Consider the following 26,918-nt stretch of genomic DNA (forward strand, 5'->3'; position numbering starts at 1 on the left):
TAAATCATAAAAATAAGGCAGACAAAAAGACCACATTATTTATATTAAAACTTTACTTCCTTCTACTACATTCACAGCTATATATCTATTTAACTGACTACTTTTGTTTACAAAAATAAGCAAATGTTATACAGGGTCTCCAAACAACACGGCTACATATGCTTTTCATCTTATGGTCAAACAGTACATCAATATAAAACATGCAAATCTGGAGGCAGCGCTTTAAAATCAAAATAAAAAGTGCCCAGACCTGTATAAATAGCAAACCAACTGGTAAGATGGCAGGTCACATATACGCAGTATATCCTCATATATATGAGAATATATATATATACTTATATAATATAACGTGTAGAAGAACACAGATATGCATTCACAGCACACCCAGAGATACACACTGTTTGCTAGGGTGACGACACCCACTCACAAACACAAAAAAGAAAATCAAATATCACACACAAACGGACACAAATACTTGTAGTGAAATTAAACATGGTTTTACACACATTCCACTGTCTTATGAACATTATGTGCTTGCAAGATGACGTTAGCTGAAACTGCAGCATGAAACTCGCCATTTCAACTTTTAACAGCTGAATTAAATCATGACTGGCCAACAAAAACTGACTGAAGATCAGCTGTTAGAAATGTTTGTAAAACTTCTGTCCACACGTACAGCTCACTTCTCGATTTAGCCGTCTTGTCCTGTTTATTACATTCAACTCATACGACACAGCGTGAGCGGGAGAGCATTATGGGATGCATTTACGAGGGTTAAATCAAGCTTTGATCAACACAGTGGGGGTAAACAAAGGTAAAAATAAAACACTACAGGAGGAATAACACTACAGTTGCGCTTATGAGAAACATATGTAGTGGTGTTTTCTAGCCGTTTATGTGGTGTGTTGCTCTACCGTCTATATTCAGCCATTACAGTCCACCCGAAAAACAAACAAACCAGCTGTCGTCCACATTGTCCGGTCGGTTAGTCGCTCCAGTGGGTTCAGTCTTTGCGTTAAGTTTGGTGCGACGTCGAGCTTTCAGTTCTGTTGTGCTCTTCAAGTTGAAGCAACCCCGAGAATAAAAGCCAAATCACCACAGCAAAGCCTTCATCAACATTTGTGCATCTCTCACTCTTTTTGGATTTGCCAAAATGTGCGAAAAAGTTTACGACAAAGGTCTTGTGTTGGTGTGACAGGAAGAACCCCCAAATCACCATGTAGCAGCACCAGAATCCCAATACAAGGTTAACTAGAGAATGAGGGAGAAATCGAGAAAGAGACAGTTAGTTTCCCCATATTTTCACCCAGGAGGAAAGAAACAGATGATGATGATGATGATGATAAAAGCACCACAGCACTGCATGCTCAAGAGAAGCAAACACACGACAGGTTGCAAACTTTTATTGCAAAAGGGAAACAAAAAAAAAGACCTAAAAAAATACTGTTTTGATACACAATGTGTGATTGTTTTCTTATACAGTACAGTTGACATGACGTCTTGACAGACAGTTTGTAAACTCAGTTGTTGAGAAGGCTGTTGGAGGAATCCTGTCGCCTCATCTTTGGAGGGTCCATTCGAGGGGGACTAGGGCAAGAGGGTCAGAGGTCAAATAAGAAACACAAGCACCCCAAACACCTGCTGCATCCCAAATGGCATATTGGCTTCAATGTCTTCTAAATTACTTTGCAATCATTAAAATAGGGTGTATGATTTAGTAGAAAGTAGTGTGTAGTAAGAATGAAATTTGGAGGTGTTACCTTTGATAGTTTTTGACTACTCTTTTGTTAGTATTGTGAATTCAGACCTACAGTTACATAGTAGGCATATATGCGATTTCGGATGCAGCCCAGATCTCTGAACACACCCCTCTCAATCAGTAATAGACGAGAAATGATTGTTTTGAAGGAGGGTGGAGAGGGTGTGCATGAGCAGAGGAATTGGCACAGAAATGTTTGCTGGGTTATGGGAAATTCTTCTTATTCCCATCTTGGCCAAATCGTTCACACAAATAGTCATGCAGGCTTAAGTTTACTTCAACAGAAAACAAATCCCACTGCACTCAAAAACAGACTTTGTTCCAAAACATACAAGCAGCCTTGGGTTTAGTGCGACTTACAAATACTGAATAAAACTGTACATTTTTAGTTTGATAGGATTAATTATTTAGTAGAACAGATCTAATTTTGTTTGATATTTTGAATGGATTATATATCGAAAAGGGTTTACAAGTTTGTGGTTGAATTTTATTTTTTTTTACAATGAAAGCATTGAAGTGATCAAAAGTAATAATATGGACTTGTGTGTTACATCTATATTTCAATATCACTTTAAAAAAACATTTAGCACCAAAACATTTTGTGACACTGAAAACTGGAGTTATGGTGCTAAAATCCAGCTCTGATTCAGTTTTTCTCAATTGCTTTGGCTCAATTCCTAAAATGAGTTTGTATTGTTCAAAACAATTGATCTCTGAACAATTAGCTCATTGTTCACTTCAGACTGGCATTTCTAATTGATGTAAGCAAATTGCAAATGCTTTGGCGCATGTGTCCAAACAGTAAGTACAATTTTTTGTAGTTTGGACTATTCTCATTTAAACTGTCCAACTCTTCACCACTTCCCAATCATTTTTTATTGTGTAATTCACACTTTTTATTCACAATTTATTCAATTATCAAATATTCGTTATCACACACGTTTACACCATAAATATCTGATAGTGAAATTGTTTGTAATGTCTGCTAAATTGGTAAATGAACTCTAACTGTAATACAATTAGAATCAACTATGTAACCAATAAAATCTACGAGCATATATAGTACTCAACATTTGAAGTAGATCAAAATGTTTATTCAAAGTTATCTAAAAACTATTTAGCAATACCATTCTTGACTTAATATGAGACCATTTTCATCCACTTTGATCCAATGTTGACTACTGTATATGTAAACTGCCCACAGCACAATCACTATTTTTTTTGAGAATGGAGAACATCCACAACCCTGAACTGCAGCAACATGTTTGTGGCTCTGGCCTGACCAACAAGAGTGACAAGATGTTTACCAAGAATTTATTTGATGACTACACCTTATGTTTTCGTAGCCTTGGCCAAAATATTGACACGATAATTAGGTTTTGAAGCATGAATGAGATGTTTTAGGTGAGTAACTACAGTTGGCTTTAGTTTGTTTTATAGTATTTCACAATAATAGTGTTTCTGTTGTATATTTTATCTAACACACACACACACACACACACACACACACACACACACACACACACACACACACACACACACACACACACACACACACACACACACAAACTTTTCAAAAAGTCTAGAAAATAATATATATGACACCCTTTTAACAGTTCAGTTTTAATATAAAACAATTCAATTATTAAAAAAACTAATTCAGGCATCACATTTCTATGGTGTGCTGTACATGTAGTGATATACATTTTTAAAGGAGCTAAATAAAATATTTATCTCTAGTTAAGCCAATATTTAAAAATAAAAATGCATAGTGTGTATAAGATAATGACAAATAAACTAAATGTTGCCTAAGTAGGTGCTTATGAGGTTTTGGAACAGAGTCACTATGTAAACGGTTACCCTGTTCAACCCTGCTTATGCTCCTCAGAAATTAAACTCATGGTCATAATCTACATCATCCACGTCATCCAGAGCCCAGTGCCAGTCCTGAAGCTCCAGATCCAGAGGCCTGCAGGTGGAGGAGAGATCATTGAGTCAAGCCGTCCCCACTCACTGAGGTCTGGAGCGACACCTTACCAGACTAGAGCTAATTTTGATAATAACGGAGCTCAACCACTTACTTTTAATGGTTAGTTTACTCAAAAGTATCTTTAGGCATCTCAAGTTGTATACTACAGCTTAAAGCATACTAAAAACAATATTTTTAAATTCATACACTAGGATATGATGGAGATAAATGGTACCCTCCATTTTAGTTCCAATGCAGAAAAGTGAAGACAATTTGTAAGGTGTGGCTGCTGCCATCTTGTGTTAATGACACATTTGGAGTCTGTGCTGTAGTGACCGAAAGAGGAAGCTGCAGTATCAAAACCCACCCAAACACTTGCAGATCCGATCACAAGCATGCAATAATAAAACCAAACTTCTTTTTTTTTTTTTGCAGCGGCAGCAATGTTGTTTGTTTACACAGTGTTTATGATCTGTACTGCAGCCAGCCACCAGGGGCAATCCCCGTGTATTGCTTCACTTTTCAGTGTATGGACTATAATCATTTTGACAGAATTCTTGTCTATGAATTTCTATATTTTAAGTTGCGCAGAATCTTCAGCATGGGCATCTACTAATTTGGTCATCTTTTGTAAAGGTTGTTGTTTTTCTGAATTCTTTTCCGATAGTTCAGTGTACACGCATGAACAAGCATATCCTAGCCTATGCAAGAAAAATGGTACGTTCCATTTTAGTTTCAATGCAGAAAAGTGAAGCCAAAATTTGTAAGGTGTGGCTGCTGCCATCTTGTGTCAATAGCCCCTTTCACACATACAGACCTTTTTCGGAAAATTGCCGGCAATTTTCCGGAAAGGTGTGTATGTGTGAACAGGTCCTTATTGAAAATACCGGTAAATTCGTTCTGGCTATTTTCCGGAAAGAGAAGTTGTAACATTACCAGCAATTTGCCGGAATGCTGCGCTGTGTGAATGCAGAAGGAAGATTACTGGAATAAGCGCGTGCACGTCTAGAACGTGCTGACGTGAGACATCTGCTTTAGCCAATCATAACAGTCAGACGCATTTACGTCCGCGCGGTTTGTGAGAATAAAAACCTTTGAATATTTTTCCAGACACATTTAGCTGCTAGAAGTTAGTCAGATCATGTTTATATGTTCTTCTTTATGCCAACTGTGTAAATAATCATCGATGACATGCTTATGATAAGCCGTTGTTTGTTAACCTTCAAACTTTGCGTGTGCCTGTGAATCAGCCTGTGAGCGCTTGCACACGCACATATTATGAACATCTCGACATGCGAAAGTGATCCTGCGAAAGTTGTTCACAATATTGATCATCCACAGAGTTTGTAATTTAGTCAAATGTTTACAAATACAAGCGCAGCCGTTTAAAGCTCATTTGTGGTGAATGATGTCAGAATTTACCGGTATTTTGGAATGGATGTGTGAATGCTCTTTTCCGGAAAATTTCCGTAACGTCCTCGCCTGTGTGAACAGCGCTTTTTTGAATATACCGGTAAAGTCGTTCTGGAAATTTTCCGGATATTTACCGGTATCACTGTGTGAAAGGGGCTAATGACGCTATCTGGAGCCTGAGTCTGAGCAGAAATGACCAAAAGTGGAAGCCGCAGAACCCAAACGCTTGCAGATCCAATAACAGGCATGCAATGATGACATCACACCCCATTTTTATAGCATCAAATAACAACAAAAGACCTAACCTAATTAGAAAAATGTATGACTTGAACATAAATTAGAATGGAAAGAACTACCAAAAATATTTCGATTATTTTGTTGTTTGTTTACATGGGGTTTGATCTAAACTGCAGCCAGCCACCAGGGGGTGAGCACAGTGCTTTGGCTTCACTTTTCAGTGTATGCACTATAATCCTTTTGACAGCATTCTTGTCTATGAATTTCTATAAAATTTGGAGTTGCGAATAATCTTCAGCATGAGCATCTACTGTTTTTCATCTTATGTAAAGGTCGTTGTTTTGTTGGCTTTTTTTTTTGATGATTCAGTGCACACACATGAACTAGCATATCCTAGCGTACGCAATATTAATACTTATAATAAAATCGAAATATACATTAGGCTTATACAAGTAATAAAGTTAAAGATTTAAATCTCTAATTGAGACTTTTTTTTTTTAAATTCAACCTTTAAATTCAGTGTTAACATTCGTAAACCTGAGTTTAATACAAAAGAAAAAAAAAGTGCTTTGTTAATTCTCAAGATGTTATCTTGCATCCCAAGTTACAAAAGTAGCCCAGCGTAACACTCTTCAAGCTTTAAATCCAGTTAGCCACCATTTGCAGAGACCGCCAATGTTATTCTGCTAGCAAAGCACCGCGACTGAAACCTTGACTGATGGTTCTGAAGACTCCTAAAGCAGTCGCCAATAAATATCAATACATTCTCCGTCCAACTTCCGGCGGAGCTGCGTTTCTCCTCTCACCCCGTGTTCAACTGTGGGTTAAACTGTTCTGCGCAGGGTTTAAGACAATCTTCACGCTTGTCCATGTGCTCTTTGTGGCATTTGATCTGACATCTTTGGCATTCCAAAGCCAGGGGAGGTTTGAACATGTTCCACAGGGGTTTGGGACAGGCCTCGCAGTTGGCGGGGAAGTGGAAGAATAAGGGGATAAACTCATGACCCTTGTGGTAGATGAAGCCCGATTTCTCCGTACACGCTGCTGGTTCCGTTACGCTGTGCACAAACCTGTGTGTCATATAGAGCAGCACTCTAGTGTGTAACTGGGGCCAAAGTGTCTGCATTGATTTTAAGCACAGCCATCTTGGAATCAAAGTTTACAGAACAAGATGGTAAAAGCAATCACTGAATATGTCATCATTCACTCAAACGCATGTCCTTTTAAATTCAAAGGGGGTTTAATTATTCTGATTTCAACTGTAGGTGTGATTATTTTCCAGGAAATATAATACATCATTTAAAATTGTGGATTTGACATCAATTAATTGTGACTTTCAGGGCAAAAAAAAAAAACACAAATTGTTAATAACTGCAAAACTATTTCAAAAGTTATCTCGTGCTTTTTATACATGCTCTAAAAATGTAACACTGCAATGTCATGAGGATGAGTAAATGATAAGAGAGATTTCATTTCACATGATCTGGCCACCAGACGTGAACATGAAGCAGGCCTTAAAGTAATCCTCTTACTCTAGAGACAGACTGTGATGACCAACAATCTGTGCAGTATCTTTGAACTGACACAGCGTAAACGCTACATCTGCCACATGTAAACACAGGATGAACACGGCCACACGATTCACATGATTGTGCATAAAAATGAGACTCCGAGCTCACCTGGGTTTGCCGGCGGGTATCTGCCGACTGGGTCTCCTCATGGATTGACTGCTTTGTACTTTGACAGGGACTCTAGGAGAGGAGCGGTGAGGGGCGTCTGGGGCTGGAGGTTTTTTGGGGATTTTCTTCATTAGACGGCTAACCCACTTCTGCTGGTCCTCCTGAGACGAAGCTAACAGCAGCAGATTCTTAGCTGTAGACATGTCGACTGAGGGTAAAGAAAGAAAGCACAGAAAACATTAGAATGGGTCAGTTTAATTCAAACATGCAATGCTGTTCAAAGCTTCGAGGTTGGTTAAATTACGATAAATAAATCTTTGTATTCAGGCAGCATGGTGACGCAGTGTTTAGCACTGTTGCCTCACAGAAAGAAGATCACTGGGTTGAGTCCCGGCTGGACCAGTTGCCATTTTTGTGTGGAGTTTGCATGTTGTCTCTGTGTTTGCATGGGTTTCTAGTTTCCCCTACAGTCCAAAGACATGCGGTACAGGAATTAAATAAACAAAATTGGCCTTAGTGTATGAATGTGTGTGTGTGTGAATGAGAGAGTGTATGGGTGTTTCCCAGTGCTGGATTGCACCTGAAAGGGCATCCGCTGTGTAAAACATAGGCTGGAATACTTGGTAGTTCATTCCGCAGTGGCGGAATGAATGAATGAAAGTTTTGTATTTAGGAACATTCATAATTTTCAGCTTAACAACTATTCCATGACTTTGTATGATTAAAATTTTTATAAATAATTTAGTCATTTTAGTTTTTTTTGGCAATTTAACACTACATTTTGCCAAGTAACAGGATTAATTTCTACTTGGATATTTTCTTCTAATATTCTGTATAGGTATATTTGAAAATATTCACAGACAGCCTAAATCTGTCATTTAGCTTCTTTTGCTAAAAGCACTTGACAAAAATGACCAGTCATGAAACTGTAAAGTTCACAGTATGTTTGACTCATTTTGCATTCTCAGATCCAGATAATAAATGACTGAAATAAATGGCAGAGATAGAGTGTGTGTGAAATATCATTCCCTCTAAACGGAGCCACTGAAAACACTGTTATCATGAAATGCGCATGTAAAATGAAAATAAATAAATAAATAAAAAAAAGAACATTATGCAGATTTCTATAAAATGCCTTTTTTTCTGCAAGTTCTCAATCTGAACATACCGTCCTGGATACTGGGGATGTCCAGATCCGATTACGTGATCAGAAATCGGGCCCGATCATGCAGTTTCAGACTCCCGACGATTTTTATGTCCCGATCAGGACTCAAACATATTTGCATATATATTTTTTCTCATTATGGTTTAACACACATGAGGTGGCACAGAATTAGACCCCTTCCTTGACTCACAGAAACAGCAACGCGTGCAGCTTGAAATCACTTTGTTGCAGAGACGCTACTGGTTAAATGCTGGCAAGGTAGAACACGGAAGCAGCTTGAAGCGGAAAGCACATGTCTGCGGTCTGGAGGTATTATAAAGTGGATGATGACAACATTGCCACAGCAAACTTTGATATGTAAATTTGGGATTGCCTGCTGGGTATTTTAAGCAACTAGTTGTTTTTCTATTACATTTTTTTTAATTTATTTACTGTCGCACTAAAATCCAAAAGTGAAGAATTATTGTTAGTAATTACTTGATTATTCAAGCTACCTCACAGAAGTGCTCTGTTTGTTAACAGAGCTTTTGAATGTTAAAATAAGGTGAATTAAATAAAATATAAGGAATATATTGGATCTGTTTTTTCGCTCTTCTTTATTCTATTTTATGTATTATAGAAGTATCTGATCAGGTTTGGGTATCGATAGAAACTCAACATCAAATGACTCAGACTTGTGGGCAAAATCTCTAACGGGACATCCCTACTGGAAACCATTCTCTATCAATGTCAGTATTATTATTAAGCTTCTGGCTAAGTTTCTTATCTCACCAGCTTACATTTGATGCTTGGTGAGTGTTGATTTTACAAACTGTTCCCAGATTTGTTTGTTTGCTGTTGTTGCCCTTGTTTGTAAGAAAATAAAAGCCTCCATGTAATCTCATCTGCTAAAATATAAGTTTTGAGAGGACATTTTTATGAATTTCTTTCCTCTGTTGAACACAAAACAAGATATTTTGAGGAATGTTGGAAAAAAGCAGCAGTAAAAACAAAAACAAATACTATGGAAGTCAGACTTTTCCTACAATCTCCTTCATGTTCAACAGAAATGCAACCAGGTTTGGAAGATGAAGGGTGCGAGTACTGTAAATGGTAACAAAATTATTATTCTTAGGTGAACTCTCCCTTTAACTGTAAACAGAGTTTCTGCAGGTTTCACCAAGTTAAATTTAAGACTTTTTCCCCAGTTGGAGAAGATTTTCACTTGCCCAATGAAAAAATAATTACATTTAATTCATTGAATAATACAATAATAACTTAATAGCAAATATAGGTCAGGTCAGTATCCTCAGCAGTAAATAAATGGAGAACATTTAACCAAATGTTACTGTAAAAAAAGTAATTAAAACATGATAGTAAATATATCTATTTTTAAATAAAAAGTTTTATTGAGATTGGGATTGTCAGTGATTGTATGAGTGTTAATAGCCAGATTAGAACGCTATACATGAACAAAGGAAAATAAAGACCTGTTAAAAAAAAGATTTAAGATCAACAACACAATATTTCATTAGATTTAAGACTTTTTAAGACCTAAAATTTAGCTTTTGAGATTTAAGACATTTTAGGACCCTGCAGATACCCTGTATAAAATGACTGGCCATGAGTGGAGTAAGCACAGCTCTTGTCCTCACCTCTGCAGGGCGCGATGACTTCCTCCTTCTTATCCATGTGGTCTTTGTGGCACTTGATGTGGCATCGTCTGCATTCGAGGGCAGGCGGTGGCTTAAACATGTTCCACAGGGGTTTGGTACAGGCTTCACAGTTGGTGGGGAAGTGATAGAGGGTGGGGATGAACTCGTGACCCTTATGGCAAATGTAGCTTGACTTGTCACCTGGAAGAGGCTCCAGTTCCTGCTCTTTCTTGCTCTCGCCCTCGTTAGCATACAAAATCTGAGGAAAGCAGTGACTAGTCGTGAGACATTTGCTTATATCGTATGTTATGTTGTATGTTATGGTATATGTTATGAAATGTCTACAAGCCTAAAAGCACACCGACATATTGTCTGTACTTTCTGCGGTTTGTTGTTATACCTGGAATATTCTGGGGATTTCTTTGGCGTCAGCGCGATAAACATCCGTCTGGGTTACAGAGCGCACATGGAAAAGTTTACTGTTGAGGGAATAACAGATGAATCAAGATGAATTGAGGGAGTTAAAAAGGCAACTTCTTTAGTGTTCCCACTTTTTCAGTGATCAATTTCCAGGCATTTTCAAATTTGTTAGATGGGAATTTTAAAAATAAAAAAAAATTAAGAGTCACAGATTCGCTAAAGTAATATATTTTTTACACTAATACACTAGTGTGTATTGCTAAGAAATGTTCTGCTTTTTTTTTTTAGAAACTACTTTTGTTTGGTAATAGAAATTGAGAAAAAGGAAGTTAGGAAATGCATTTTCTGCTTAGTGAAGTGTTAGAAAATCTGCAAAAGGTCCTTCTGTGAAGTTGTATACAAGTGCTACTTACTGTATTTCAACTGTAATTCAAACTGGCCAGTTATTTAAGATAAATAATAAAGGTCACACTTTACAATAAGGTTCATTAGTTAATGTTAATTAATGCATTTACTAAGATGAACAAACAATGAACAATGCATTTACTACTGTATTTGTTCATGTTAGTTAACGTTAGTTAATGATATTACAGTTGTTCATTGTTAGTTCATGTTAACTCATGGTGCATTAACTAATGTTAACAAGCATGGACTTGGATGTTAATAATGCATTAGTAAATGTTCAATTATGATTAATAAATGCTGTACATGTGTTGTTCATGATTAGTTCATGTTAGTAAATTCATTAACTAATGAACCTTATTGTAAAGTGTTACCATAATAAATGTATGATCTGCTGTATATCAAAGAAGCATCTTATTTGGACTTCAATATCGCTCAGAATTGTGTAAAACAGGTTTATGCTGAATGTCTATATATTTCTTAAAAAACCCATGGCGATGCAAGAAGCTTTTACATTATAAAAAATATATATATATATATATTTATATATATATATATATATATATATATATATATATATTTTTTTTTTTTAATATTATATATATATATATATATATATAAATATATATATATATATATATATATATATATATATATATATATATATATATATATATATATATATATATATATATATATATATATAAAATATTAAAAAATTCTTTCTCAGGTCAATTCCATCATTCATTCTGTAGTTTGTCAAGCAGATCCCTTGTATGGATTTAAAAATAATTTGTTTGCAAACTCAGAAACTCTGAACAAAGCACTTTCTGTTACTAATAGACCAAACACACACTGTTCTTCATGGAACAAAAACATTTAAATGATGATAAAAATAAAAAAAATCCATTACAACAGGAGTTTTCCCGTGACTTTTTCCATTGTTTTTCCAGGACTAGAAAATTGTTTTCAGGACATGTGGAGACTCTTTTTTTTTAGCAAATGACTAAGTTTGTGTGTTTGTTGTGAGATGGGTGACTCACTCTATGTCCAACACCATGTACGGGTTGGAGTGCTCTTTGTCCTGTTCGCTGTTGTAAAAGAGGATCTTCTTGCTGCTCACCACAACATACTAGAGATAAAAGAAAGATCAAAAGACTCACTGAATGCTGCATTATGAGGAGAGATGCAGAATAAGCATGCGGTGTCATTACTTAACAAAAATGTTTGTCATAGATTGGTTTCAATTATTCAAAATTACATTTAGCATTAAACAATTAAACACCATTTTTTTGTTTCTTATATTATAATTATATATTTTGTTGCAATTGTTTCATTCTGATTAATTTGGAAACAACAAAGCACTGGTTACTTAAACTATTGGCTAATTGTGACATCATGCTCAGGTACTGTTCTATTTAACAGTATACAATCTATTTATATGTTAGCCAAATGCTCACTTTAAAAACAACAACAACATGTATGTATAAAAACATACCTTTCTTTCCCATCCAAAGCGTTTGGTGTTGTTTCTGACAGGTAAAGACAGCCAACCCTCCAATCTGATCTCTGCACATCAAACAGAGGAAGATCTGAATTATAAAACCGCTTTATGAAACTCACCTGTCATGGTAAAGCATGAGGTCCAGTCAAGTTTTAAGAGGTGTAAACTCATGCACTGAACACCATGCAGGTCACCTGAAGTAAAGGGTGAAAGACCGAAAGTTGAACTGAAAACCAGACCAAAACTAAGAAGGAAGAAGAGAGTGTGTCGTGGAATGACGTGGAAAAGAGCACAAAGAGCAAAGTGAACAGAATGCTTGAAAGAGTACAGAGCAAATCAGAAAGAGCAGAGGTTTGTAATCGTACCAAGCAAAGACTCATCTGTGTCCATGTCTGGACCGCTGCTCATACTGGCCGAGTCCAGCGACTGAACGTTGAGTGAGTTCAGCAGACTCCGCAGCTGCTCAATATCACTGTCTTTACTGTCCAGAGCCATCTGAAGCTCAATGCGCACCTGAGACTCATCCAACAGTTGCTGAAAGAAATAAACAGTGGTAGCTTCATTGATCAGTTTTCAGATACGTTTGACAACATAGTTTTACATTTATAATAACAACATAATATGGTAAATACAATGCAATAACCACAGTAAGAATAAAAGCGTGGTCAGATCTGGATTTTTGGGGAGTTCGTCAATTTTGTGAAAGTACAGTCAGCTGATAGAAATACTAGTCATGGAGTCAATTTGAAGCCTTCATTTTATCATATGCTGAAGCATTATTTATAGGGATGCTTCAGTCAACAATATTTCTGAAATTAATACTTTTAAATGGAGCAGAGCTGCCCAAACTAGGGCCTGGGGGCCAAAGTTGGCCCATAGTAACCATTGATTTAACCCACCTTCCCATCTGAGAATGTCATTTCAAATCTAATGCAACTTTTTATTGTTAAAAGCTGACTGAAATTAAGCATTTCAATTAAATATTGTAAATTAATCAGATTTGGTTTAAATGTACATACTGTCACCTGACGGATAGAGGACAATGCAGAGACTTTCGTGAGCGTATCAAGGCAAAGATTCTACTTGACTAGTGTATTCAGCATTGAACTCAACTGTTATGTTTTATTGCAATAATTTATGTTTGATTGCAGTGGCGCAGTAGGTAGTGCTGTCGCCTCACAGCAAGAAGGTTGCTGGTTCGAACCTCGGCTCAGTTGGCATTTCTGTGAGGAGTTTGCATGTTCTCCCTGCGTTTGCATGGGTTTCCTCAGGGTGCTCCGGTTTTCCCCAAAGTCCAAAGACATGCTACAGGTGAATTGGGTAAGCTAAATTGTCCATAGTGTATGAGTGTATAAGTGGCGACAGACGACAGGTCGGCCGGAATGTGTAAAAAAGTTGTTATCATATGGACAAAGTCTAAAGGGAGGACTTGTTCCAAAGAGCCGACCCCGCAACCATACAGGAAGAAGAAGAAGAAGAAGAAGACTGCATAAGTTAATACAATTTAAAGTAATTTTTTAATTTATTTTATATGAAATGAATCAGTAACTTTAATGTAATATATACTGCTCAAAAAATAAAGGGAACACACTTGGAGTTACATTGTGTTGTTTAAGTGTTCCCCTTTACTTTATTGAGCAGTAATACTTTGGTATTTACCTTCGGCCCAGGGCTCATAATGATATTCAGTTTTTGGCCCTTTATATGAAAAAGTTTGGGCACTCCTGACATAAAACAAATATAATTAATGTAATCAGAGGAGAAACAAATAGCTGACATAAATAAAATAATAATAAAAAATCCCTATAAAAATTGATTAATGATAGTAAAAATACATAAGCTTTATAAAAAAAAAAAAGGAAAGCATCTTTTTTTAGTGTGTGTATATATACGTGGGCTTACACAAATAATACCTATATTATGACCAAAAATGGTCTGCTGACCCATCCATTACCTTAACAGAATCTTATACCAACCCATACCCTGAGACCTGTCCCTAACCTTACCCATATCCCATTTCAAGAGCACAAGCAGTGTTGTGAACACCAGAAATAATATGAACACAAGAAGCACATTGTACTTATTTTCTCATACAAGTACATAATAATTATGAAGACAGAACATACAATGCTTAAATGCCCATTAACCAAGTGGTTTACTAATTATTAATCATTATTAATAACTATTAACTGCTGGCTTATTACCTGGCTATTATTAAGATATTAACTGTTTGTTAGTATGATCTCATTCTGCATTATTCATTAGTTTTAGGACAACTTTGAAGAAAGGTGTTGATCCACTTCAAATGTTGACTACTGTATATTATGTTTTAGGTGGTTATTATTTCTCTCCCAGGCTCAACAAACACACAAGTAGCAGCAGCAACAACAACCACAAAAAGCTTAAGACATCAGCATAACAACTTGCCATGTGAAAGGTTGTAATTGATTTGCAAGAGACTATTGGCCATTTGAGATCAATCTGAGCAGGGAAACAAGTCTTCAATGTCATTCAGACTCTGATTAGCTTTCCTACCGCTTGTATGTCGTTGATCTCTCTCTGGTATTTGATGATTGTGCTGTTGAGCTTCTCTCTTTCTGAACGAAGCTCCAGCTGCAGCTTCCTGTTTTCTTTCTCCTTCCTCCTCACGTCTGTATCATTTCCACGGCGGCTGCCACCACCTCTGACCTCCTTTCTGTTCATGATCTCTGCCAGCTTGTTCACCGCCTGACAAAACGAGGAAGAAAATGCGTGACTGAGCAAATAAATCAAGCTCAGTTTGGAGTCAGATGTGCTGTAGAGAAACTGTTGTGGTTTTCACCTGTGTTTTGAGGGTTCTCTCTGACTGCAGTTGTTTCTCCAGCGCTAGCTTGACCTGAGTGATGGATTGCTCTTCATTCTTCAGATTCTGCAGGTCTGAAAAATAAAAATTGTAAAAATGAGATCTGTATTCACAAAGACACAAACCTTTAGCCACTGTAAAACCTGCCAGAGTTTTCTTCTGATGGTAAATCGACAGGTCATTGATTGTGTTTAAGCTGTAAATAGTTTAATGCTACGGTGGCCGAGAGAGCTAAACGTGCTGCAGTTTAAGAAAGCACATGCAATTATAAAAAAAACACCAGCAAATTAAGAAACAATCTTCAATGGTTTGTTGCAAATCCTCACGATGCAAATAAATTAAGAAAACGTGCTGCATTTTCTCACAACACTTGCAAATAGAACGGAACACAACGGAAATGTTTCAAGTAGACCCTAAAAGGTGATGGACCCAGCTATTTAGGTTATGGTTATTTAGGCTAATAAAATGCAAAAGACAAGCAAATCAGGAAGGATCACCAACAACTACACTGAGCACTAGTCACGGCACAGTTTTGCAGCAGTGTCCATCTCGTTTTAGGTTCCTCTTGAAACATTTCCATTGTATTCCATTCTATTTGCTAGTGTTGGAGAAAGTGCAGGCGGTTTCATCATTTGTTTGGTTGTGAGAAAATGCAGCACATTTTATCAGGGTTTCTTCAGGTTTCATCAAGTCAAATTTAAGACATTTTAAGACCCTTTTAAGACCTTTATGAATGAGATTTTAGACTTCTACAAGGCTAAATACTAAGGATTTATTGTAATGGCCTGGTTGGTCCAATGGAATTGAAATAAAAAAGTGTCTTTTTTTATAAACCAGATATTTTAATGTGTCAAAACAAGAAAGCTCTAGTTGTATATACTTTTTTATTAAAACCTGTTCAAAATGATTTAAAACAAAACAATATTTCTGTGAATTTAGGACTTTAAGACCTAAAGTTTTGTTTTATTTTGAAATCTTAAATCAATAAGCATTTTCCACACAAATAAAGTTTTCCTTAAAACAAAGAAAAATAATCAACCAATGGTGTAAGTAAAATATTTTTAAAGAAAATAAAGATTATTTTCCTTACCCCATTGGCAGATTATTTATCTTGTTTTATAGAGAAACAAACCTAATTTTGATTTATTATTTCTGAAAGTGAAACTATACTGAATATTTTGACATTTGGACTGGAAACAAGACAAAAACTAAAAGTGAGAAAACCAACTGAACATAAATCTGTAAATGAACATAACTCTGAAAACAGAAACAATTCATAAAATTGTCTTTATACTTATATTATGATAACCCTTTACATTTGATAACCTAAATAACCCAGTATCTGGTTTACACAAAATACTCATAGACTATGCATTGCTATAATATCTAGTTATTATTTTGTATTAGGCAGACTCTTTATTTAGTTATTCAGTAAGAACAAATATTTATTGGAAATTGAGGTAAGACTATGCTAACTCACAGTCCTCTGCCTCCTTCAGCTTGTTGTTGAATTCTTCCTTCTCATTGGCCAGGTTTGCCACATCACTGGTCAATGTGCGATTGGCTTCCTCTAACTGTAAAATAGACAATGCAGTTAACAGCAATGCCATTCAAGTTCTTTAAGACTGCAGCAAAAGTCACGAATAAACTCACGGAGCTGATGGTGGTGTCTTTCTCAGCGAGCTCCTGTCGGTGTCTGGCCATCATCTCCTTGATCTCCAGCTCCTTCATGATCTTCTCTTTCTCTAGGTCTGAATACTGCTCCTCCGCAATAGAGCGTGCCAGCTGCTCAGAGTCTGCTTTGGTTAGTGTGATCTCCAACTGGGCCGCAAGTGAATCCCTGAGAAACAGAGACATAAACGGCACATAGGTATTAAACCAACATTGTTAAATTAAAAAAGAAAAAAAAATTAATTAAAATTAATTTAGCTGCAAATTAGATGCAATAGATTTTTAAATGTATGGCCATGTCAGCCTATTTGCCTTTTTCATGGCAAATCAGATCAAATATTTTATAAATATCACTTTATTGATATTATAATAAAACTAAAACAATTAAAAGACATAAACAGCAATTAATAAAACCTAAGATAAAAAATTAAAACGATTTAAAGGTTTAATTTTGATCCAAATTCAACAAATTAGATACAAAAGTTTGAATAATCCAGTAAAATTGCAATTTGCATAGTATTTTTATTGGAATTAAATCTCACCTTTCCTCCTGCAGCTCCTGTAGATTCTGCTGCACGTCTTTATAAAGTTTATTTTTCTCCTCACACTCCTCCTTCAGCTCTCGCACTTGTGTCTTATACAGCGTCTACACACATACATACAAAAAGAATTGTAAAGTCCACACACACAGGGTATTTGTTTTTGCACTAGTTACACAAACACCTCAGCACACAACATTTTACAATTATCTGCTAGCATGCATGAACAGCAGCGCTCAATACTTGTGCACTAGACAGATTCATTCTCATCCAGTGTGTGCTTTTTCTCTTAAAATGCTTTTAAAGGAGAGTTGCAGACATATATTTGTCTCCTTTACACAATTGCTCATCAATGTGGATATCTACTGTTTCTTTCATCTTAACTAGATTATTGTTTACATCCAAATGCTATGCTTGCTAAAATATTTTTAATTAAATCATTTAATTACATTCAGAATTACACGGTTGACCCATTCGTTACCTTAACAGAATTTTAAACCTACCCATACCGCGAGACCTGTCCCTAACCTTACATGTATCACACTTCAAGAGCACCAGAAGTGTTGTGCAATATGATATTAACACAATGATCACATTGCACTTATTTTTTCATGTAAGTACATAGTAATTAACGCCACTTCTAATAAAGTGGGACACATTTTTTTCTGTGAAATAGGAGCCTGGTTCCTCATTGACATCTTTTGGATAAATTGAAAAATTCAAAGTGCATGTGTAAATTCTTAGTGAAATGAGATAACCTGTATAGAGACCCTTGGGAATGAGTAAAAATAGAGGTTTACTGTATTTTGGCCTTAAGACTTCTTAAGAAGTATCTGTTTATTTTCCCTAAGAGAAAGAATTCACACTTCTTACAGAGAAATACTGCTCTGCTTCCAACTGATCCTGCAGTTCCTTCATCTGCCCATCAGAATCCTGACGTTCCCTAGAAAGACACGTTGACAATTAGTTTATGTATGAATAATTAATTATTTTTGCATAAACAGAACCACAGGTTGATTAAAGGGAAATTTCACTCAAAGTAAAAAAAAAAATTTTAAAAGTTGAAATTGTCCTCCTAAGTGAAACTTAACTCGCCATTTACTCACCCTCATGTGGTTTAAAAACTTTGAGTTTCTTTTTTTCTGTTGAACGCAAAACAAGATATTTTGATGAAAGCTGAAAACCAATAACATTTATTTCCATAGTATTTGTTTTTCCTTATATGGAAATAAATGGTTACTAGTTTTCAACATTCTTCAAAATATCTTGTTTAGTTTTCAAAAGAATAAAGGTTTAAAACAAGTGAAGAGCGAGTAAAGAACTTTCATTTTTGTGTGATCCATCCCTTTAAGAATCATATATAAGCGAGTAACAAATACTAAATGAGCTGATATCAAAGCTTGCTGCATACTTGCGCAGTTCCATGTTTTGTTTTTCCAGGCTGCGTTTAATTTCTAGAATGTGGTTGATCTCCTGTTTGAGCTGTTTCTCTGATGTTCTCAGGGTGCTGAGCTGCTGGTTCTGAACCTTCAGGTCATTCTGAGTCAAAGTGCGTTTCTGAACCTCTTGTTCAATCTTCAGGTTCAGATTCTTCACCTATAGAAAGACGGAGAAGAACCATGAGAAGGTCTATAAACAAAAACTACGTACCAAAAAAAAGAGCTGTAGTGGTTTGAAGATTTCTGATATTGTGATGGGGCAAAAAGCGATTTCTTTCCCATATAATATCACATGGTAAAACATTTCTCACGAGGACACAAAAAAAATATGAACAAATCATAATGCATTCTTAGTTTTTTTTTGGAAATATACAACTGAAACCAACTAATTGTGATTATTTAGTTGTTCCAGCTTGTTATTTGCTTAATAAATGATTTTATTGATAAATTTCTAAACTATGTGTGTTTTCTCTTCTGACAGGTGGTCTAATAAAAGTGTACACTGTATGTAAAAGCCAGAAAGAGTTATCTTGCCAACTTAAAACTCAATCAACACACTGGAGTGGAGTGCCAAAAACACATTTCCACCCCTCACACACCTCTTCTGTGAGTCTCTCCTTGTGTCGCCGCAGTTCCTCTAGTTTTTGGAGCGATTGTTTATAGTCACAGTCGAGCATGGAGTTCTTCTTCTCCAGTTCTAACACCCTGTTCTCCACACGCTGTTTAGAGGAACGTTCCTCCTGCAGCTTTTGCTCCAGCTCTGAGTGAACACACAGACAAACACGTTAAACAGTCCTGTTCATTTAGAAAACTCTCTTTTTCATGCTAAATCAAGATATACACCAGTGCATTCAAAGCTGACTACACTGTCATGCCCACTTCTTAAAATTAAAAACGCTGCAGCTTCTGTTAACTTCAATGAGGGTGAAGCTGCTGTTTTAATAGATAACACTGCATTTAAAATGTATGTTTCAAGACATCTTTGACCTCAAACTCCCATACCCTTTACAGCTTCAGATTTGGCTCCTTCGATGGACTCGCTGATCATGTTTTTGTCAGCGAGTCGAGCTTTAGTGGCCTTGTGTGCTGCCTCCTCCTGCTCCAAACCCTGCTGCAACATCTTCAGCTTATAGGTCATGTCAATTTGGTTATTGCTCTTCTCCTATTGGCCAAATACACAGAGGAGGAAAGACATTAGAAGAAAGGATGAACAAAAATGCAACCTGTAAAGTCAATCAGTAGCTTTCTAACAGCCATTTGATATATACCATCTAGACAGATAGATAGACAGACAGACAGACAGACAGACAGAGAGACAGAAAGACAGATAGAGAGAGAGAGAGATCAGATGCAAAACCTGCTAAACGCCTAAAGCATTCGCAAAAATGAGATAACCGAGCGAATGCTTTAGGCACGTAGTATACGATCAACAAATAGATTTGCTTCAAATCAACCAAATCCCAGTTTAAGCGCATTAAGATATAACAGTTTGGTAGCAAAAGCCACTAAACGGCACTTGCCTTTGACAGCAAAAGCCTCAGAAGGCGTGAATCGAATCATATGTTTTCCTTACTTCAAAACTGTGCATTATTAAAAAAAACACAATGTGCAGTCGAAGGTGTAACATGCATTCATAACGTTTTTTTGCACAGAGAAGCTACTTTGAATGAGTCCGATTTGATATACATTAAACGGCAACTGTGTTTCACGAAAGACAAAGTTAAGATGTGGTTCTTTTATCCCATGTGGATGCTATGAGGATAAACAAGAGAATAAAACCTTAAGTACGTTGCAAATGAATGACTGACAGCTTCTAAAATTATCTAAGAGACATCCCCTTTTTGCCCAGTAGGCCTATCTTGTGTTTTATTTGCGAGTTTAAGCTATTTTTAAAAAGATAAAGATTTAAGATTGATGTCAGTTTTAATGTTATTGATTAATGCACTTACTTGACAGATTTCATTCATTCATTTTTCTTCTGCTTAGTCACTGGTTTATCACAGTGGAATGAACCGCCACTTACTTGACAGATCTATACATTTTAAATTTCCGGTGGTTTGTGTAATGTGTTTTATGTTTGGTAAAATAATTTCTAATTACATCTTTAGTGATTTTTCAGCTAATTACATTGTCTTGTTCCAATAGGTGGATTTAGAGGTTTTTGCAAAAAATAAATAAATAAAAAAAATAAAAAAATAACCTTGTTTAAAAAGAAAAAGAAAAAAAAAGGTGTTTTATTTACTTGCTAATAACCTTATCAATACATATAAAAATGAAACTTCTGAATCTTATCAGAGGAGCCTGATAGAAAATGCTCGTTAACAAGAAAAGAGGTCTGATGGAGGGTTTTGCATGTGAACCCTTCAGATAGACAGACAGACAGACAAACAGACAGACAGACAGATATGTGAAAGCCTGGCTAAAGTTGCATAATATATTTCAGAAAAAAGGAGCGTCAAAGTTGTATAGCCTTAAACATGACAAAAATATGCCATTAGTTTATTGCTGTACATCATAGTTTAAATTAAAGTTTAGAAATTAGAAAGAAAATTAAATGAAGATTTTGATATACTATATTTACATTTTGATAAATGATAAATACAGAAATAAATGATTTTAATGACACTATTTATTATTATTTTGAGCAAACAAAAATATTAGAGGTTTGCTACCTACAAACTGATTTCAATCATCTCTAGGTTTACTTTCACTACAAAAACACCTCCTGATCTACTAATACACTTATTTAATATCTCTCCACAAGCGCAAATGTCAGGTCAGTCTCTTTAACAACAGAAAAGCTGCAACATTAGTCTTGTTCCGCTTTGTTTTTCCATTTTTCGATATACCGGATTATATATAATATAGCTTCATCGCTATATTCCCTGAGAAATGGATGAAAATATTCATTTACTAAGTGGGTGTACTCATTTATGCTCTGCACTATATACAGTTGAAGTCAGAATTATTAGCCCTCCTAAATAATTAGCAAGTCATTGTAAAACAGTGGTTTGTTCTGTAGACAATTGAAAACAAATATTGCTTAAAAAAATTGATTAAAAATATCACTGGATTAAAAAATGGATTAAAAAAGAAAAAAATGCTTTTATTGTAGCCGAAAACCCCCCAAAAAAGAGCACAAATAAGAAACAAATATTATAGGAAATACTGTGAAAAATTCCTTGCTCTGTTAAACATGATTTGGGAAATATATAAATTCACAGGAGGGGTAATAATTGTGCCTTTAATTTACACAGTGCTCTGCATAGATAAGTACATCCCCATTTTGAAAATTATTTTGATCCATTTCTCAGTGAATATAGATAATAACATTATTGTAAGTTATTCTGTTAGATAAGGTCCAGATTTGGCTTCAGTACATACTGAACTAATGTATATGCACAAATATAATTTCGTAAAGCATCTTATAGAAAATATTGAGAAATTTGTGGGGGTGTACTTATATATGCTGAGCACTGTATTTCATTCACTTTATAAAAATAAGCAAAAACACACCTTTAATGCAAAAGCATTAAAGCTATTTCAAACGAACAAAAGTGGATAAAATTAGGATGTGAACATGTGCACTAATACTAGTACTAGTATAGTACTAGTACTATATATTTTCTACTACAGTTTAAAAAAAAATAAAGTTAGCATTATTGAGTGAGTTACACTTATTGGCTGTTTTCTTCTGTTTTGCCAATTAAAACATCAAAGCAAATCATCTTTGTTTCAGGGAAGTGTTTTTTTCCTGATTCAATTTATTATTTTTAAATGAAGTGAGCCAGTAATTCAATAAAATTCGCAAAGACAGTCACTCAACAAAAGACTTGCGGGATGGGAACTTGCTGTCAAAAGCTTAAAGAAAAAAAAAAAAGTTTGATATGTAACTACTTAATTACAGTATACTGCATATTCCTACAAGGGAGAGATTAAGAACATGAAATAGAGTTGTGCTTTATTCCTTTTTTCTGTTCGGAATACTGTATTTTGTTGTGGAATGAGACAAACATGAACACATGTTTAGAAGTTTCATAAATGATCCATTACTGTCAGTGTTTATAAATTGACCATATACAGAAAATGACATAATGACATTAAATACTTTAAATTCCATACAATAAATGTTTGGTGTTATATAGGGCTATAAAATGTGAACTCTACACATCTGTGTTTTTATTCTCTTAATAATCCAATTTTGGCTTAGTGTAGTTTTCTGGGCTCAACTCTGTCTGTGAAAGGAATTTTATAGTCAAGTGCAACTAATTCCCTATAATAAAAAATGTCTGCATGCATTTACCTTCTCCATATCTGTGAGCTTCTCCTGAAGTTGCCTTTTTTCCGTCTCAGCCTTAGATAGGGCCTGCCTCATTTGCCTCACCTCATCCTCCATACCAGTGATTCGTGCTACGGATTAGAAGCAGAAAGTTAGTAACCACAGTTGCATGTGAATTAATAAAACACATGAAAACCATGACAGACACACTCACCCTGTAGATCAGAGATGGTCTCGGATCCCTGTGTCTGCTCTCGTTTCTCTGTGTCCAGTGCGGCCTGCAGGCTGATGTTCTCCCTCTCCAGCGTGAGCTTACTGTTCTCCAGCATGCAGCATTTGTCCTGCAGTTCTCTTACATGCGCCTCCAGCTGCTGCAGCTGTTTGGAGCTCTCCGTCTGAGTTTTACGCATCCGTGTGGCCACCTCAGATTCTGCCCGCAGTAAAGCATTAGCCTCATCCAGCTGCCAAAGAGAGACACACTTGTTTGCCAAGGGGAAATTACTACTTATCACTATAGAAAAATAAATTTTCCACTTTCCAGTATATCACTTTCCAAAAATCAAATAAAGTTTATCAAACTATTAGAATTACCATATCTTAACAGGGCTCAAAATTAAGCTTTTTGCTCGGTAGCACCGGTGCTCCTAACTTTAAAAATGTAGGCGCATCAGCCAATATTTAGTCGCACTTATAAGCACCGTTACTACAAGTTTTATACAAACAGATTTATTGCATTTAAAATCTACAGTAATTAAACTAATAAGCAAAAAAATATACATGCAAGCGTGAGGAAAATATGTCTCAACGAAATCCCGATATCACAAGGAAATACATTTCTATAACATAACTAAATGAGCAAAAAATATTTGGAGCGCTCACCGGCCCTGCACGCACTGCTTGACATGAATGAATCTGTTAACGGTATAACTGTGCTGTTCTCACGGGTGCTGTCTGATACTGCACTGATGTTTTTGTCATATACTGTACCTTATTATATGCATACGTCATGTTAATAGCCATACCGGTCTTCATGAGTAACAATAAGTTTTCTCGGCGCAAGCCTGTTTGCGATGGTGTACGTGGTGTTCCATTTTACATATAGCAGACACTTGCACAGCAGACAGCATCTAGCGATTATATGAAGGATTAAACAGAAGTTCTCGTGCTAAATGTGGCAAACAGTTACCTAAAAATTCCATCCCACAGACTTTTCATAGCGGACTTGAAGCCAACCGAAGTCTTTTAAAACTTTTTTAAAAGTGTAGATGGTTTTTGGATCAGATGGTGTAGATGGATCATGTGCTTTTTTAAAAGCACATGATCACTACTAAGATGTGTCATTATTTGTAACTTTAAATGCCATGGTTTCTAAAACAAAATATGTCAGTGTTATCTTCATTCTCATCTTCAGCACTTTACAGTTCTCCCTGTCATACCGAGCCTGAAGGCATTGACTGAGTGATTGACAGCTGATATTTCAGTGCTAGAGCAGTGGGCCAATAAGAAGAGCGCGAAGGCGGGGCAAGCATTACGGACTTGGCTTTTTTTACTGCAGCAAGTTGACATGACAACTGTTTGAAACCATTCCTGAGCGCTGCATTTCGCGTTTCAAGTGCAGAGATGCATTCTGCATGAATGTCTCCCAAATCCGCGCATGTGGTGAACATTTTGCAGTAAAAACTGATCGCACACAACAATTTTATGCACTTGCAAAAATGCCATGTCAGTAACCAAGGCTATTTTCATGGCAAGAACATTTGAATAATTAATATACAATTAAAAACAACAAACAAATTCAAACATAAATTAAATACGATTTTTAGCGTTAATACATGATACAATTTCTAAAAAATGTTCCTGTTGTCACTTTCCTTAAGAGAGTTGATTTCATAAAAAATTCTTCTGGAATTATTAAAAGCAAGACAGTCCAGTAGAATGTGCTTTACTGTAAATGAAGTTGTGCAGAACAAACGTTGAGCGACGTCTTCACCTTTAAAAGGCCACGAAACACCAACACCAACTGAAACCGCGTCTTTTTTTAAAAGGAGATGAGCGGCAATTCCGGATTTCCATATGTGAAAAGCTCTTGGGTAAAAAATGTTCCTTACAAACATATTTTTGTCGCATGTTAGCTGACCACTGTAATCCACACGTGAGTCCAGCTGCGATCTCATAGCGGGTGAAATGGAAACAAAACGGCACATTTATAAAGGCAACACTGACGACCCATGTCTCCAAACAATTCTTCTTCTTCCACTTGTTTATAATTAAGGCTGGCAACTCAACGTGGCGTCTCTCTGCTGTCTGAACATTATAACAGGCAAAAACAATCTTTGAAGCTATATCATGCATATTAATGAAGTTGCACCACATTCACAATGAAGCGATTGGTTCGAACCAAGTCTTTCTCATGAATTATTGCTGAATACTCAAAGACAGACAGCCAGTCTACATGCTGGAATTTATATAAGGATCTCATGGCCCAGCTTCAAATCGGAAGATCAAATTTGCTCAAAATAATGCAATAACAACCAATTTTCACTTTTTGTGGAATATATGTTTCCTAATAATGTTTTTAGCAATGTGAGACACATATGACTGTCAACATTTCAATAAACGTGTTTTAGTGTTTCGTGACCCTTTCAGCAAAAAGCCATGAGTTATTCTTGTATGTCCAATACGTCATCTGCTAAAAATCGTTTGATCAAATCTAGTCTGTTTGAGATTTCAGGTTGTATTTCATACAATTTATTACTCTCTAATGCATCCCACTCCAGATTATATTAAACTTTACCCTTTTCTGAACTCACATTAAAAATAAATGCCGGTTATGACTGAACATGGAGGAATCTTAAACCCAGAATGGACTCATTGTGCTCCAAACATTGTGCCCAGCAATCTAATAAGGTGAGGTTAATGTTAAAATTAAACAAATGAATAAATGACTAAATTACATAGTTGCTAGACAGTTGGATCTTTTTAATTTTGTCTTATCAAAATGCTCATGTTTATATTGGCCTATTGGTGTGTGTGCTTCATTTTAGTGGGTCATGGGCTGAAAAGACGTACAAACCTGTTTCTGCAGGTGGATGTTCTTCTCGTTGGAGATGTGCGAGTTCTGGTTCTTCTTCTTCATTTCATCCAGCTGATCCCTCAGACTATTGACTTCATTCTCCAGGCAGCGTTTGCGGTCGGCCTCGCTCTCGGCCCTGCGGTGACTCTCCACACTCTTGTGCTGCAGCAGAGCCTTCTCTCTCTCCAGCTGTCTCAGGGTCGACTCCAGACCTTTCCTGCTATTCATCTACAACACGCAAGAGCAAGCTTAAAGTATTCCCACATGCAACTTCACAGAGGTCTCAGAGATGAAACACGCACTCACCTCTTCATCGAGCTCTTTGGTGATCTTTTCCAGGCGGTTACTGTTGCTTCTGTATTTCTGCTCCAACTCATCTTTGGCCTGCATTTCATTGTTGAGCTGCTCTTCTAGACAGTGAAGCTTCTTCTGGAGCTGAGTGAAAAATGAGGCAATCTTTACTGAATTTGCAAACCATAAATTACTTAAGCTGAATTTTAGGCAGAGAGAGGGGGAACACTTACGGCTAAATTGTCCTGTGGATTAAAAAAAAATAGAGAGAAAAAGAAAATAGTTACAAGCAAAGTCTCTACAGCATAAGGTCAATCCAAAGACTAAATTAGGGGGTGTTCACACTTGTAGTTCTGTTGTTCTGGTTTCTTTGGTCAGGGGAAATGAAAAATGAAAAGAAACTGATGTTTCAGTGTACCTCTCTGTTAGATACTGGGTGGTCATTTTTCATTGCTGAACTGTTCACAGCATTCAACAACCTGCACACAAACATATCAGATAATCTGTAATTGCAGATACCAATTGGTTTGGCTTCAGCTCATTAAATGCAGAGTCATTATAGTACCAAAAAAATGGTTTACTGCACAAAAGCAAGTTAAGAC

At 36.1% G+C, this 26,918-nt stretch overlaps 1 protein-coding gene across 9 annotated transcripts in view; it reads right to left on the reverse strand.

The window, feature by feature from the left end:
- Positions 1 to 35: 35 nt before the first annotated feature.
- The window catches only part of rock2a (rho-associated, coiled-coil containing protein kinase 2a), an 84,422-nt gene continuing 57,539 nt past the window's right edge, over positions 36 to 26,918 (reverse strand). The window contains exons 10-33 of one of the 9 annotated variants that reach the window (XM_087277502.1): positions 26,735 to 26,795; positions 26,550 to 26,561; positions 26,332 to 26,460; positions 26,026 to 26,253; positions 23,167 to 23,413; positions 22,977 to 23,083; positions 19,676 to 19,835; positions 19,273 to 19,433; positions 18,646 to 18,830; positions 18,108 to 18,177; positions 17,238 to 17,341; positions 16,678 to 16,864; positions 16,505 to 16,598; positions 15,004 to 15,098; positions 14,718 to 14,909; positions 12,548 to 12,716; positions 12,177 to 12,247; positions 11,722 to 11,810; positions 10,257 to 10,335; positions 9,857 to 10,115; positions 7,058 to 7,265; positions 6,185 to 6,448; positions 3,314 to 3,728; positions 1,388 to 3,236 (exon numbers count right to left, since the gene is read on the reverse strand). In XM_087277502.1, the coding sequence (XP_087133628.1) occupies positions 3,644 to 3,728; positions 6,185 to 6,448; positions 7,058 to 7,265; positions 9,857 to 10,115; positions 10,257 to 10,335; positions 11,722 to 11,810; positions 12,177 to 12,247; positions 12,548 to 12,716; positions 14,718 to 14,909; positions 15,004 to 15,098; positions 16,505 to 16,598; positions 16,678 to 16,864; positions 17,238 to 17,341; positions 18,108 to 18,177; positions 18,646 to 18,830; positions 19,273 to 19,433; positions 19,676 to 19,835; positions 22,977 to 23,083; positions 23,167 to 23,413; positions 26,026 to 26,253; positions 26,332 to 26,460; positions 26,550 to 26,561; positions 26,735 to 26,795 (3,256 nt within the window). In that variant the 3' untranslated portion in view covers positions 1,388 to 3,236; positions 3,314 to 3,643. Of the gene's footprint in view, positions 1,252 to 1,387; positions 3,237 to 3,305; positions 6,449 to 7,057; positions 7,266 to 9,856; positions 10,116 to 10,256; positions 10,336 to 11,721; positions 11,811 to 12,176; positions 12,248 to 12,547; positions 12,717 to 14,717; positions 14,910 to 15,003; positions 15,099 to 16,504; positions 16,599 to 16,677; positions 16,865 to 17,237; positions 17,342 to 18,107; positions 18,178 to 18,645; positions 18,831 to 19,272; positions 19,434 to 19,675; positions 19,836 to 22,976; positions 23,084 to 23,166; positions 23,414 to 26,025; positions 26,254 to 26,331; positions 26,461 to 26,549; positions 26,562 to 26,718; positions 26,796 to 26,918 lie in introns of those variants that run through there. The other 8 variants (XM_087277496.1, XM_087277497.1, XM_087277498.1 and 5 more) reach the window with 8 other exon arrangements.

This window comes from Danio rerio, chromosome 13 (assembly GCF_052040795.2).
Source record: "Danio rerio strain M-AB ecotype USA chromosome 13, GRCz13ab, whole genome shotgun sequence".
Taxonomy (NCBI): domain Eukaryota; kingdom Metazoa; phylum Chordata; class Actinopteri; order Cypriniformes; family Danionidae; genus Danio; species Danio rerio.